General features: G+C 42.6%; 1 protein-coding gene across 1 annotated transcript in view; it reads right to left on the reverse strand.

Moving 5' to 3' along the window:
- GAS7 (growth arrest specific 7) overlaps nt 1-16,310 on the reverse strand; it is a 142,701-nt gene extending 126,391 nt beyond the window's left edge. The window contains exon 1 of the mRNA XM_054978841.1: nt 16,066-16,310. Within this exon, the coding sequence (XP_054834816.1) occupies nt 16,066-16,284 (219 nt within the window). The 5' untranslated portion in view covers nt 16,285-16,310. The remainder of the gene's footprint in view (nt 1-16,065) is intronic.
- Between the last annotated feature and the right edge of the window lie 205 nt (nt 16,311-16,515).

Below are 16,515 nucleotides of genomic sequence, written 5' to 3' on the forward strand. Positions count from 1 at the left end.
AATAATGTTTGGTGTAGTGGTTAAGAGCGGGGGACTCTAATCTGGAGAGCCGGGTTTGACTCCCTATTCCTCCACTTGAAGCCAGCCGGGTGACCTTGGGCTAGTCACAGTTCTCTGGAGCTCTCTCAGCCCCACCCACCTCACAGGGTGTTTTGTTGTGGGGATAATAATGACATACTTAGTAAACCGCTCTGAGTGGGCATTAAGTTGTCCTGAGGGGCGGTATATAAATCAAATGTTGTTGTTGTTGTTGTTGCCTGAACTGTCTGTTTTATAGGCAAGCATCCACACCAATCAAGAACAGAGCTCAAAGCATATATACTGCCATGACTCACTGGCTTGATGGCTATCTTCCTAGGCTTCTCACAAAAAGAAGTTTCACTAACATCTCATTAAATAAGACATTACTAAAAGCTATGCTGTAGAACACCACATAAAAGATCATAAAAAGCCCAACTCCATTTAACCCAACAGCTTCTGTTCCAAAACATCAGTTTCTGCACAATCTTCTTCAAACTTACAGCTTGCTCTTGTTAAGAGTTGGCAAGCAATTCATTTTCATTTCTGTTACTCTGTAACTAACCTGGATAGCCATTCAGGCCAATATATGCACAACATACATGGGAAAGACAGTCAAAAGGAAGAGCAAGTTACAACACTGAGCAACTTCCGTAGTTGTCATTTTACTGATTCATCTGTTAAGCAAGTTTTGGTGTGCTGTAAAGAAATATATACACATAGGTCTACTGAGGGAGGAAAACATTGTATCCATGAGTTAAAGGCCTAGTTGCACTAATCAAAAGAACTGCAAAATCTCTAAACCGCCAGTCAAAGTAAAGTATAATCCCATGCTGTTATAATGCATATTTATAAGCACAAATAGAGTTATGGACTAATAAAATACCTGCAATTATACCGTCAGTCAAAAAAAATCATAATTATACTGCTAGTTCAAAAAGATGGCACAGTCCAAAGCATTCCACCTTCATAAAAGCAAAGCATTTGTTAGCGCTCATAAAGAACTTCTGTCCTAGAAAATATGCTGACACCGTGCATTAAATGAATGTCTTTCTTGGCAAACCAAATGCTCCATTGCTATAAGATTTAAACCAATTATTTTAAAGTGATGACTCAATCAGCCTGATGAATAGAGCGGATTCTTCGTTTGTTCAGAACGTGAAGCCCCACCCCCACCCCGCCATCCTCAAAATCACAGTGCAAGAGGTGTCAATTTAAACTGCTAGGCCAGGATTGTTAAACTCCTCTCAAGTTACTATTAGGCATAATAAAGGTTGTTACTTCGCAACCGCAACACCTGTGAATAACTCAGTGCTGCAAGAGCGAACATAGCCACTGTTCCCAGCCGGTTCCCTACTGTTTTCCACTGCTCCCACTCACCTGCTCTAGCAAGCCCGACTCCAGGTGTTCTGCACAGCAAATGGGAGAGGGATGGATTACAGGAATGAGAAAGAATAGGTTAAGAGGAACCATGACTCCCTTCTCCCCAGCTATAGCAGTAGATTTAAATGTCTCATGTCCAAATACAGCTCAAGAAGATGTCTCTTAATGCATGAATAGGTAGTTTCAATCATGTGGCGCTATCTCTGTGAGATCACAGTACAATTAATACCCCCATGCATTGCTCCTTTTTACCATCATTCACACGTTAGTCTCATGAGCGTACTGCTGACTTTAGCAAGTCAAAATGTCATTCTCTCTTCAACGCACATTTTAACTGACCCTGTAAAGATGAAAATTGGAAGCAGACAGCACCCCTGTGGAATTCGCGATCAAAGTTAATATTTCACATTGCTCATGGCACTATTTACTTCCAAATATGTTCTGAATCGGGCTGCAGTTCAGAGCAATTTTTCTTTCAGGTGGAAGGAGCCTTATGTAATGTCACAGTTAAAAAATAATCAACATTTCCAGATTTTTTTTTACTTTTTATAAAATAACAGTCAAGACTGTTGCTGAGGATACTAACCCAAGTCCTCAAGAGAATTTGGGGGATATTAGATCAAGCTGTTCAGAGATATGACAAACAAAAGCAAAAAGTATTTTCTGTCCAAGAAATGAAAACCCAAGCCTCCATCTCTCACAAAGGCCCATTTTATATTAAATGAACCTGTGACCAGCTTGCGCGTCCTCATGTTTTGTTAAAGAGTAGTTGCACACTTCAAGATTTTTGACCCACTCAGTTGTTCCTTTTTTTGCATTTAACTGCATGCAGATTTACACTAGTAGATCTGCACATGAGTGGGTATTGCTGAAATAATAATGTATTAGTGAAATAATTCACCTTCTAGGATTTTCTCATCCACAGTGGGGGAAAGGGGGAGTTTAAATAATGATTTTGCCCCCTTCCATTGTTTACTCATTTATTTACTTAGAAAATGTATGTCTTGCCTCTCCAGAAACCTGACTGAGGTGGCTTACAGCTAATATAATACAAAACCATTAAACCATAACCACTTTTTAAAAAGCCATTAAAGCACTGTTCATCATCCAAGGTCTCCCTCCATGGTTTTTTCCCCCCCAATAACAGCTGATCTGTGCTATTACTAATACTGTATCACAACTTCCCCATGCCCCGGGCATCCAATTCCCAGGCAGCCACTCGTGCAACTCCCCTACCACATCCATAAGGCTGCCCCAGTTTTCAGCTAACTCTAACTAGAAATGATAGTGTTGGAATAGTGTCAATGATTTGAACAAAAACTCCTGGAAAAAACTGGAAGCATAACAGGAGCAGCAGTAGACATAAAGATGCCTCATTTCCAAATATGGCTCAAGATATCTCTTAACACAGTTAAAATAGTAAAGAATCCAGTAGCACCTTTAAGACTAACCAACTTTATTGTAGCATGAGCTTTCAAGAGCCACAGCTCTCTTCATCAGATGCTGTCTCTTCACATCTGATGAAGAGAGCTGTGGCTCTTGAAACCGTATGCTACAATAAAGTTGGTTAGTCTTAAAGGTGCTACTGGACTCTTAACAACTTTGCTACTACAGACTGACACAGCTACCTCCTCTGGATCTTAACACAGGGTACGTGAATAGGCAGTTTCAATCATGTGACCTCTGTGAAATGCTACCAATGCTGTGGAACCACAGTAATAATAAGTGCAAGTATGACTAATGGCAATTATGTCACTATTGTCTGATAAGAAACCACCAAGGAAACACATGATGGAATGTCATTATGTTCCATGGTTCCTACTGCTCTTTATTCCCCACAACTTTCAAAGGACAGGAAAACCCCAAGTGCAATGATATCACACCATGTGTCTTCTTTAACTAAAAATCACCAATAGAGCTACTGACAGAGTTCATACCCTCTTTGGGCCAGACTGTAAATTTTGGCAGGTTAGAAACTTCATCTTCAAAGTGAGATGAGCATCCTCATTGTCAAGTTCCTTTGTGGCTCAGGTAGTAAACCTAACTCAGATCAGTATCCCTCATTCCCCTCCACTCCCATCTTTTATCAGCTCCCCCAATAGAGAATGACATTGATGGAGAGGAGACAAAATTCTTGTCATGTTAACTCTACCCCTCTACCTTTCTTTATTCCCCTACTTCTTCACTCAGAAACATTCCCAGAACACCTGGAATAACCGGCAGATATCATGAGCACTGCACTAGATGCACCCAAGCAGAGGAACTCGGGTGAGAAAGATATGGAGGAACATCTAAAGGATTTTTTTTTCTTCTGAGCTGTCACATTGTTCTTTAGCAGTAAGGCAGATAAGCTGCAGTGGGTAGAAAACAAGCAGAAAGGAGAGAGGGCAACTTAATCATATCACTGGATGTGCCATCCTGTACCAATTCAAATAAAATAAGCTGTTTGACAATTTATCCTCAGTTGTTCAAGCTGGAATCTGAGGTGAGCTAAAGGGGTCTGCCCATCTCTAGTTACCAAGGAGCTGAAATGTAGCAGCCACCTCTTTTGTCATAATGTATAGCTTAAGCCTGAAAGGGACAGGTCACTCCCAAATATTCATGCACGTTCATCTGAGTCCACCAAATTGGACTCTCATTGTACATGTTACACTAATGCTAAAACCCAAGAGTCTATTAAGAACCAATTATATACAGCGGGAACATTAAAAAGAGGCACCTTCTGCTACACACTTTTAGCATGTGATGAAGTTCGCAGGTGTATAAAGCAAACAAAAGAGAAAAGGTGAATTCAAGGTAAAAGAAAAGCTAGAAGAACAAACAGTCTTAAGTGAGCCAAATACTGGTGCTTGATAAGTAAATGGTACAAAGTAGAAATCAAAAAAGTTGATTAGAAAATTATATATTCTCTATAAGAGGCAAGTTCTTCAGCAACAATCAAGAAACTGGCCACTCAGAGCTAGTCTGGTTGTTTTGTTCACATGCAATTAACAGGTTTGCATGGAAAAGAAAATCCAAGAGGCGAGGCAAACAAATGCTACTTCGATGGTTGTTGTGCATTTTCCGGGCTGTACAGCCATGGTCTTGGCAATGCTACTTCATCAACCTTTCCAACAATTCAGGGCTGGTCAATTCCATCCTTCCGCTGCTCGTCCCAGTTATGCTTAACTACAAATATTGTAGAGCAAAGATGGTTGTTGTGGGTTTTCCGGGCTGTATTGCCGTGGTCTTGGCATTGTAGTTCCTGACGTTTCGCCAGCAGCTGTGGCTGGCATCTTCACCTCTGAAGATGCCAGCCACAGCTGCTGGCGAAACGTCAGGAACTACAATGCCAAGACCACGGCAATACAGCCCGGAAAACCCACAACAACCATCGTTCTCTGGCCGTGAAAGCCTTCGACAATACATTGTAGAGCAAACTTCGTAAAACAGCCTAATTTTCTAGGACTGATGCAGTAAAGTCTGGAAACATCAGAAATGCCTCTAGGAACATACAAAATACTTTCAAACCACTTAGCACCACAAAAAGACCACATACAGCTCAATTACTTTCCTGGGCAATGTTTCATTAAAAACCAGAAATTAAGTGCTATTCCAAAATCATGAGACTGGAGAAAAGAGTATATGTGGGGCTCATTATTTGCCTTTTGTTAGATAAGGGCTCACTAAGATTTTTTAATGAAGCACAAAATGTCCAAAAATATTCACTGAAGCAGGAATTACGCACCACATGAAAACCCAGCTCTTCATACTGTGCCCTTTGCCAGGCCATGTTTTTGACCTCTGTCTGTAAAATGAACAGACAAGACCACTAAGAGCTGAAGATGGGCATAATGTGGGTACAAAGGTCAGGTTCTCATTCCACCCATTAAAGAAGCCAATTCAGCTTTGCCATGGTCCACGTTTAGTCTGTCAAATGTGCTCTTCTTATATTTATCCCCATAGCACCAAAAAATGAGCGTATTCTTTTTTAGCAATGCTTAACCTGGACCAGGCTTGGTCAGTGCCATGACTCACTGATGTACCACCTGCAGGAGTATTGGACATTTTCTTTGCAGTTGTCCACACAAAACAACTAAACTGCTTAATAACTGTCACAAGTTTTTTAAAGTGTTTTTTAAAGTGTTTTGGTGTAATAACTGCTTAATGGTTTGTTTGTTTGTTTGTTTGTTTTTTAATCATCTGTAGCGGCCTTTAATTGGTACTCTCTTGCAGTAATAATTTTTTTAAAACCCAGGATAACTTTCAGCACAGGATTTGGGATCCAACCCAATGTGTGTGTTATGTGCCATCAAGTCGCTTCTGATTCACGACGACACTATGAATGAAAGGCCTCCAAAACGTCCTGCTCAGATCTTGCAAACTGGAGGACATGGCTTCCTTTCAGAGTCAAGCCATTACATTTCAGGGCCTCCTCTCTTCCTACTGCTTTAAGCTTTTCCTAGTATTATTGGCTTTTTCAGACAGTCTTGTCTTTTCATGACGTGACCAAAGTACGATAGCCTCCGTTTTGTCATTTTAGCTTCTATGGAGAATTCAGGCTTGATTGATCTATACTGTACATTAATGAAAAGAAATATGATTAAGTTGTGACCGAACCAAGTCCATTCCCCTGTTCTGCCAGTCCCCTTTTTACCCTACTGGTAAAGTAGAGAGAGATAGAAACCTTCCATCAGATTTCTCAAAGCCTTTGGAGGGGACAGAAGAAAAGGAAGAATAACTGTCACTTGGGCGTACAGAGTCAAGGTATCCTTTATGCAGGTTAGGGATTTGGCTCTCTGTCACAATCCCTTTAGGGTAAGGAGGGCTGTTTCACCTGGAGTGGTTTAAACCCGCTAGTTTAAAGCTCTCGATTTACACTTTCTAATACAAGGGAAAGCTACAGAGCAGGCTGAGGGTCTGTGGATTTGAGCTCTCAAGTGTAGTTTTAAATAGACAAGGAAATCTGAGGGAAACTTGGTTGACTTTCCAGCACAGCGTACAATTCAGAATGTCAGGCTAGGATCTGGGAGAGCCAGGTTTGCGTCCCCAGTGTGCCATGGGTGACCTTTGGCCAGTCACACCTCTCAGCCTAACTTACCTCATAGGGTTGTTCTGAGGATAAAATGGAGATGAGAATGTTGTATGCCACTTTGGGTCCCTACTGGGGAGAAAAGTGGGATATAAAGTTTAAAAAGTAAAAAAATAAATTTCAGAAAGTATTCAGGAGTTCCTAGCTAACTCTCAGTCTCTCAGCAAGTTATATTTGTGTACAGTTGATCGTGAATACCCACAACTTCTCTTCCCTTCTCAGAAAAATAAACTTATTTCTTGTATTTTTGTTCTCTTCCTCAGTTGTTAGGGCAGGCAATGTTATAATCAAATTGCTATCAAAGCAAGGAAGAGGTGTTATCAAGATGCCTCAGAAACACCACCATCATTTTACTTCATGGGTGGTAAACTTATACATATATAAATATTTCTCTGGCCTCCTAGAACACAGTGCTTGGTGTGTTAGGGAAGTATGGTTTGGAGTTACTGTCATAGCTGACTTGAATGACCCCTCTGCTAACACAGCAGTTAGTCAGTCTGTACTCTCAGAAAACTACCTGGATGGCCAATAAGCTTTCAATTCTTGAGAGAACAATGAGTGGATGCTCCTTTATTCTGCTTTTCAGTTGTGAGCTCCTTTGGGAGTCTACTTGCAGGTATAAGAATCATATACAAATAATGATTAAAGTATAATGCAAATTTTTCTTTGTGGGAAGAATTCAAATTGTGCTGGATTCAAGCATGATAAAAAGATACCCGGCTGCTTCTGCCTTTCCTATGATCTTAGCAATGGAACTTATGCTTATTAGTTAATTTAATTTACAAAATGTATACCATGCCTTTCTGCCTTCATCAGGTCATCAAGGCAGCTAACAGATTAAAAACGGACTGCTCTTGAAAACAACCCCAAAATTCAGCAGCCCGATGGGAGCATATCTTTCCCATATTAAAACAAGACCTATTTCATGGTGCTGGCTATGATCTTTGTGACCAGAACCCACTTATCAAAAGAACTGCCTCCTCCCATATGTCCTTGTGCACCAACTATGACCTTCAGGCTGCCACCTATTAGCAGTTCCCTCACTTAAGGTCACTGTCCTGGTATCAACCGGAGCTTGCACCTTCTCTGTTGTAGCTCCCACTCTATGGAATGGGCTCCCTGAGGAGGGGAGAAGAGTGTTGTCATTAAAAATCTTCCAAAGGTGCTACAAGGTCATTTTATTTGCCAGGGTTTTAAAGGGGTATAAATTGAAGGTATCTTTTGCAGAGAGAGGGTACCTGTGGTTTTATTCTACTGATTGCAAAATTATGTTTTATAATTTTGGAAGTTGCTAGGCAACCACAGCAATATTGCTGAGCCTTCCAAGCTTTGCTTTCTGTAACATGGAAGCCAAAACAGTACTGAAAAGGTCCCAAACGGCCCCACCCATCATGTTCCCTGTTGAAGGAGGACTTGCTGGGGGCAGACCCAGCAATGACTTGTGCACTTGGGTCCAACCACGTTCAGTGGTTGCAGTCACAGCCACATGAATTTACTCACAGAATACTGGGTGGGCTACTGTATTATGTTTATCTCTGAGGAATTTATCAAAGATTAGGCATTTCCCAAGAATCTATCACAGAAAGAGATTCTCAGAGTTATTCCTACTGGGATTATTCTAGATTTACTGAGTTTACTAGAAAATAGACCCTCTACATACCGGGCATGCAGAGACAAGATGCACAATAATTAACTTATTTGAAGCAGCAATATTTTGCTTCAGAAAAGTAGCATGAATTAAAACACATGCATATATACAAAACTCTCTGGGCCTTTCCAGAGAGTTGGTTTTAGCACAAAGATACACAGTCAGTAGCTGGTGCATCATTCAAAAACATTCATCAAAATTCCACCCACCTGGAAGTCAATTCATATAGGCTATATTTCTCAGAACGCTTTTCTGGAAGTAAACATCGTTGGATACAATGGAATTAGCTTCTAAGAGGATCTGCTCACTGCTCCCTCAGTGACTTAACTTTCTTGCAAAATAGTTGTTTGAATCAACCCTGAGTTAGCAAAGCTGACTATTCACATGCTTTACTCCAGTTCCTCAACATTTTGTCTTTCCCATCCTCTGCTTCAGTTTACACCATCAGCATGATTGCATAAGGGAACCACAGCCCATGATACTGCAGTGTGTCATATGGCAAGAGAAATGCAGAAGAATTGCTCTAGAGGAAAAAAAGTGTACCTATTTTAGCCCCAACCAGGCTAAATTCAAGAAATCATTTTCTAAACTAGGATTAGACCCAGAGATATGCCAAGTTCCAGCTTCAAAAATATTGTTCCTTGGAAGAGGGAGGGACGGAGCATGAGAAGATGCTTGTAAACCAGGGATACAGAAATGTGGCAGATGAAGAGCGTACGTCTGATGGGTTTCAGAGTGCAACTTAGCAAAATCTAGATTTTACTAGCTTTTTGACCAGCAAAATATTGGCTGATTGGCAACTGTATAAAGAATAGAAAGAAAGCTTCTAAATATATACAACTGCTTTTCCTTCCCTAACCGCTACCTGCCCTAAACAACTGGATTAAGATAAAATTCCTGGTGAGAGAGCAGCAGCCCATACACGAGCTTTCTCTGTGGTGGCCCCTACCCTGTGGAATGGCCTGCCTGAGGAGGTCAGGAGAGACCCCTCTCTCCTGGCTTTCCACAAACGAGGCACAACTGAATTATTCAAAAAGGCTTTTTACTCACATAGGAGGGCTGTATTGTAGGGAGGGGGTCTCAGATGCTTTGCTAATGAGTTAATGACAGACTTCACCACTATGTTGTCTTACCTATCTTTACATATTACCTGTTGCTTATGTACTCCTATGTACTTCCTGTGCTTCATATTGTCTAATGTCAGTCCTAGAATTGATTGTGCTCTGTTTCAGCATTTCTTCAACTCTGTATTGGATCCTTGGTAATGCTATGTCTTTGTAAACTTGTATTTATTTCCTCGGCATTGTTTATGGAAATGTCCTTGACGCTGTATGGAAATGTCCTTGAAACTGATTGTATTAATATCACTCTATGTAATCCACCTTGAGTCTCAGTGAGAAAGGTGGACTATAAATGATAACATAAATAAATAAATTTAACACTCTGTGTAAACAGGAACTTAACCTCTATCTCAGTTCTTCTATTGTTCACCTACTCAACCCTGTGAAAGCCGTGACACAGGCCAATGGCAACGAGGACAGCGATGCTGGCAAAAATAGCTGTTGATGTTTTACTTATGTTGTCCATTGTCTTACAGCGACACATCAATTTTGTTTTAAAGTCATCTATATTAAAAACAATTAAAATAGTTCACATTTTTTTGAAGTCAGGAGTATATTTATTGTGAAAATGTACTTAATACCAACATATAACCTCTTAATATTGAGTTTATGATCCTCTTAAGAACTTACAAAAGGATAATTAACATTAGGAAAGCATTTATTGTCTGTCACTGAACTATAGTACTTAAGGTTCTTACGTTATTGATTGATACTGGGGGCCAGGGACTAGCAAGTCACTACGAGTGTTATCCCACTAATCTTCTAAGGAGGTGTTTACTTTTCTTATGTCTAGTAACTACCTCTGCAACAAACAGAACACTATAATTATAAATGTTTATGCCTACCACGCAAAGAACATGGACATCTACTTTCTACCTCAAGGAGACTGTTAATCGGTTCAACATAGGGCTGCCATTCCCCCGCCCAGCTCCCTCTCCTCCCCCCAACCCCACTTACCTGGCCAGTGGGGGACATGCTCCCTGGGGTGCCCCCAGGCAGCGCAGCGCACCCCCGCACCCCACCTCAGCACACTCCTGTGCCCTGCAACGGGCCCATTTCGGGTCAAATTGGTCCCATGGGGGGCGATTTAGCCCTTTGGTGAGCAAGGGAGCGCATGCTGGGCCGCCCTTTGACCCACATGACTTCCTGGAACTGACGTCATCACTCACGCCAGGAGCACGTGCAAGGACAGACTACAAAGATTGAGGAAGGTGAGTTCGAGGTTCCATGGGACCTGGGAACCCTAGGTCAGCAACTACTACCAACCTTTGCTTTTAGCTAGGGTTGCCAGCCTCCAGGTGGTAGCTGGAGATCTCCTGGAATTGCAACTGATCTCCAGGAAATAGAGACCAGTTTTCCTGGAGAAAATGGCTGCTTTGAAGAGTGAACTCTACGGAATTCTACCCCACTGAAGCCCCTCCCCTCCCCAAACCCCATCCCCTCCAGGCTCCACCCCCAAAGTCTCCAGGAATTTCCCAACCTGGACCTGGTAACCCTACTTCTAGCTGAGATTGTTTTTGTGGAATGTGAGCATGGCAGAACAGCTATGTGCATAGCAGAAAGGAACACTGGAAACAGTCACTTCAAGACACAGGGGTTCACTATGCAACTAGTCAAATACCCAAGAAGGGCACTAAATTAATAGGTGTCTAACAGACCACTACTGCCATAGTGTGTGGAAATTCCAAGGTTGTCTACCTTACAAATTCAGGAAGAAATCTCAATCAAAGTTTGCATACCTGCAATAATAGCCTTCAATAGATCCCAGCAGCGCTATAGTAAGACAAACGTCTTCACTTTGCAAAGATAAACATGCCTTCTACACAGAGGAAACAACTCATCTCTTAGGTGGCTGGCACACAGACCTATTTAAATTTTTTTCCAATTGACATATAAAACTGCTACTCATTGAAGACAATAACAACTTGCAGCAAATGGATGGGTGCTGGCAAAACCTCCAATTCCCAAGCTGTCTCCATCACTACTAGAATGACACATGATGCTTCATAAGAGAGATCTGCAGTCTGAGAAGTGACAGTAGCTATAAAAAGATCTGACAATTTTCACTGGAACAGAATTTACATTGCTTCTTGCTTTTTTACATAAGTGATTTCTCAGAGTCATCAAGCAAAGAAAGAAAGAGAACTTGGTAAATACATCCAAACAATCTGTTCATATGTTATTAATATTGGGCAAGTGTCACTAGTCCAGGATCAAATATACATTCAGAAAACATTGAGCCATTCTAGAGCAATTCATGTTTTCAGACCTAGGCTTAGAAAGCTCACAACAGTGTCAAGAAGACTGTATTTTTTGGATGTCCTCCCAAATCATTAACAAATTCCAATTGAAATTAAACAAAGGTTATTAAGAAGAACACATGATAACTAAGAGAAGACAAAAAAAATTGATGGTACTGTTTTTACCTTCTGAATTACAGGCTGCTGTAGAAACTAGAATGCATTAAAAGGCCAGACATGAATTACAGGACATCAAACCCACACACTGACTTACTTTTCCCTAGTTTCTAGGTTCACTTTTAAAAAGGCCACAAAAAGAAAAAAAAATGTTTGTAGTAGTCACACTTGCCAGGACGGAGAATCCAGATCATCATGTAACAGGAAATTAATTTTGCAAATTATTTTGCAACTACCTTTGCATAATTTGAATTATTGAGCTGGGAGGGGGGGTATGCTTGAATTGGCTGCTCTGCAGAAAACTCTAGCATAGAGCACCCTTCTTGTTTCTTCCTGTGGCATAGCACAGCTTGAATTTTATGGGTTAAGTCTGAAGAGGTCTAATGATGCAACTTTATGGCCGTTTCCACACACATTAAATAATCCACTTTCAATACGCTTTAGTGCACATTTGTAACAGATTTTCCATGTGTGGAACAAAAAATCCACTTCTAAAGGATAACTAAAGTGCATTGAAAGTGCATTATTCAATGAGTGTGGAAACGGCCTATAACAATGTGCTAAAATCAGTCACCCGCTACCTATAACTTATTCTGATAATAGAAGTTTAAGGCTTCTGCACCGCCAAGAATTGTTAAGAAGGGCCTAGAGGCAGGCACGAACCAAAATACGAACCAAAGTTCATCATGAACTGGAGCAGTTCAGTGTTTGCTAACTAGCGGTTCGTGGGAACTCATTTCTCATGAACCATGACAAATTTTAGCCCAGTTGGTTTAGTTCATATTTTGGTTCATCACTGCAGACAGCCTGGCACCAATCAATCAGTTTCCTAGGTAATGGGAGGAGGGCAGATGGGCTCTCTGCAGACCTTCTGCTGACCCGGAAGTGATGTTTTCATGAACCAAATGAACTGGTTCACGAACTGGGACAAGTTTGTGAAAGTTCATGGTTCATGAAATACAACGAACTACAAACTGCACATTTCAGAATTTCCCAGTCGTGCCCATCTCTAGAAGGGACACATATGGCAGAAGACAGCTAAACAAACCTTGAGCTAACAGGGAGGGAAACTGAGGATTGAAACCACAGGAAAGGGTAAAGTTGAAAGACTACACATGTTCCAACCAACACCGGGACAGTCCTGTTTTCTCATATTTGTCCTCGGTCTCCCTATTTCCTCTCTATTTTTGCTTCCTAGAGATATCTTATTAAATTTTTACTATACAAGTTTACTAAAGTTGTGATTCTTCAGCATTCAGCTCCCTCAAAAGTTCTGAGTGGAAGCTGGATGCTTTCTGAATTCTAGTGTGCACAGAAGTATAAATGCACACACATGAAGGTAAACATGTTGATAATGTATTTGGGGACAACTATATTATTCTAATGTATATTTACCCAAATGAAGTAATATCCTATTTGCTTTCAAATTAGTACAGATAACCAGACTGCCATATAAATTGGCAGGTCAAACAGTATAAATAGGGCTATAGTAACTCCTCTATCATTTGAAACAGGCCTAACAGGAACAAACTAATTTGAGCGCAATTACACGCCAACAGAGAAATAAACACCACATAAGAACCATTTCAGAAACTTGGTCAGCAGAGAGCAGTAATAAGGAGATGTGATATTACCTCTGGAGCAAAAAAGATTTTCACCTTCAAAAACAGGAAAGGGAGTGAACTTACAGGGCACACCAAGCAATTGGGAAAAGTGCCCTACATGAGACAGAGCTTCTGTACTATAAGTATCCTTTGCAATTTGGCTCTAAAGGTTTAGGACTACAAATATAAAGCAACAACTGTTTCCGCACTACCTAAAACTAAGGCATCTGTGTTTCAAACACACAGAACCCTACAAATGGTCAACAGCCCAAAAGTTCTCAGCCTGCATTCCCAAACACTCCAAGTGTTGGGAAAACACAGAGATGACCTTTCTTTCATAATATTTGCACAGCAGGCAGACTGTTCCATTATCTTATTGATGAACAAAAATTAAATTAAATCAAGCTTCGAAACTGGGTTACATTAAGACGTTATGCCAAATTCATGGGTAGAACTTTCCTTCCAATATGCTCAAAGTGTGTCCCAAATATATTTTATTCTTTCCAGGATCCTTTTATAAACTTCAGCCTGGTGTTAATAGCATGAAATCTCATCCATGAAGAATAGATGGCGGTTGAGAGACCATCCATATTGCTATTTTCCACACCCTTTCAATAGACATTAAACTAGATTACTGTGCACACAAAAGGTTGGGGGACACCTAGAATTGAAAGATCTGAAGACCTGCCATCTCTAGGTTAGTCTAGAGATGGTTTATCATGAGAAACACATTTCTGCCTTCCTCACCCCCATGGCAATTCTAACATCAGTCCCCTGCGACTTCATCACTTATGTCATAAATAGCAGTCAATAATGATGCGTGGAACTTATGGAATCACACTCTACACAACAATGAACATACTACTTGGTGAAGAATAACCTTTCCCCCAAGAATATAATAGTTTTATTTAAAAGTTGGGGAAATGCACAAAAGCACAACTTGGATAAAAGCTGCATGGACTGTATGCTGCAAATTCACATTTTGACCATTTATAGCACAAAACAACTGTGTGAAAACACAGGCAGCAAGCAGCCTTTCTCCCAAAGCCTACTCGGTGAGGGGTTTTTATTAGAAGACACAATGAGCAGGAATCAAGACTCTGGGATTAAACTAGATGTGATACAAAAGATCAGGATCTTCCCCGACCTTTGTTTTTTTAAAGTTCAAAACAGAATGGGGGAATTTACCCTTCCCTCAGCTAAACACCCACAAGTTCTCTGTGTGAAATACTGGTGGGAATTCAGAGATTCTACAAATCAGCTTGCAAACCACTGACAGTTTTTTGGGACCCTTGAAGACTATGGCCCAAGGACTGTGATCAAATGTGGCACACAGAAAAAACATCTAGCAAGTCTCCTAACTAGAATCCAGGATGTCTCTTTCTAGACTGTTCTGTACCAAGCTAAAAGCTTTGGCAATCTTTTTCCTAACAATTAGAAACAACACCAATTCCATCAACATGTAAATGATGAGACTGGCTTACAGCTGCTGCGGGACATTACATTAATATCATTCAACTGCACTTGCACAGCAGTGCACATCCTAGCATTGCCTGAGCTGAGCAATGCTGAACATTTAAGAAATAAATCCTGCCAAAGTAAAAGTGAATGCTTTTTAATGGGAACGTGTGTCCCATATGTTGCTTCTCCTCTGTCACTCCTCCTCAGGTTCCACAGATCAACAGAGTGGTCTATCAGAGCTTAGCCAAATTGTAAACATTGTTTTCTTCCAATAGGATACGAAGATAGCCAAACTAGGAGTTTTGTTTTGTTTTTTAAAAATAGCACTGTTTGAGTTAATCCCCAAGGGAACATATGATGTACAGAAAACCCTCTTGCCGGAAAGAAGTAGCAGCAGGGCCACTTTAAAAAAATATCAGCCCTATCTTTCTGGCAAGATCTATGTGCACTTCAGTAGAATCATGGCAAAGTGGGTGTCAAGAGTGCTTTGCTGTTCTGCAAGGTTCATTTTTACTTCAGCTGACACAAAGTCAGATATTTCATCACGGTTCTTTTAGCAGAGCATGTTATCGCATCAAAGGGTCCTACATAGAAGAAGCCCTTCATGCATGGTTTGAACAGGAATAAAAGCCTACCTACACACCTTGAGAAAACTACACTCAAGAATGTGGAGAGCTCTTCTGAGGTACAAACCACACAGTGGAAGAGGTGCTTTTCGAGACAGCCTTTCTTCACACTGCAGAACAGGTAAAAGGATCCCAAGACATGCTGCTCGTCATACCTTGAAAATCTGCCCATGATCAAGCCTGCAAAGAAAATCTACCCCCAGTTCCTTCCACAGACCCCTCAGACACCCCACCCCAGCGCACGATGCAACTGCCCGCACCATTCCGCATCCCACCTCCACATACCAGAAGATGTGTCAACATATACGCACTTACAGATTATTCCCCACCCCTCCTCATGTTCCACACGAAGGGAGCTTCACACCTCCCGCAACAGCCGTCTCCCCCACGCCCACAGCGCAAAGGCTACACTCGCACCCCACACACCACCGATACTCAAGCAACAGCAAATGCTATCCGCACCACACCAAATTACCCCCGTAGTCCTCCCAGCCTACCCACCTCCACCCCTCAAACGCCCCCCCCCCCGGACCAGAAGCGCCCAACAACACGGCGGAGAAAAGTTCCCGAGCCCAGCCCAGCCGCCCTTCCCCGCCCGGGACAGCGCACCCAACCGCCCCCGTCCGCGGCGCGCCCACTCCCGCCCCCCGGAGCGCAGACCCGCCGCGCGCGCTGCCCCCTCGACCGCTCGCCCGGCCGCCCTCGCGGGCGCTCACCTCGATCAACTGCACGTAGCTGGCCGGGAACCAGCCCCGCAGCCCCTCGGCGGTCTCCCCTTCCCACCAGCCGCCGTCGGGCCCCGCCTGCAGGACGGTGAGCAGCTCCCCCGCAGCGAAGCGCAGCCCGTGCCGGTGCCTCTCCCCGGAGAAGGGGTACAGGGTCCTGCAGCGCGCCCCCAGCCCCGGCGCCGCCCGCTCCTGCCCCGGCGGCGGCATCGCCCAGCCAGCCAGCGACTTCGCCAACAAAGTCGGCTCCGGCCGCCACAGGTGCCGAGCCGCTCGCCTCTGGCGGCCGGGCGCCTGCCTGCTCGCCCCCGCCGCTCTCGGCCCTCCCAGCCAGCTGGGCCGGCGGATTGGCCGCCTCCCTTCCCCGCACCGCCCCCTGGGACAGGCGCCCGCCCTCACACACCGGCGCCTCAGCCAGAGCCGTCCCTCCCCTGTCAGCGC

This window comes from Eublepharis macularius, chromosome 4 (assembly GCF_028583425.1).
Source record: "Eublepharis macularius isolate TG4126 chromosome 4, MPM_Emac_v1.0, whole genome shotgun sequence".
NCBI classification, from domain to species: Eukaryota; Metazoa; Chordata; class Lepidosauria; order Squamata; family Eublepharidae; genus Eublepharis; species Eublepharis macularius.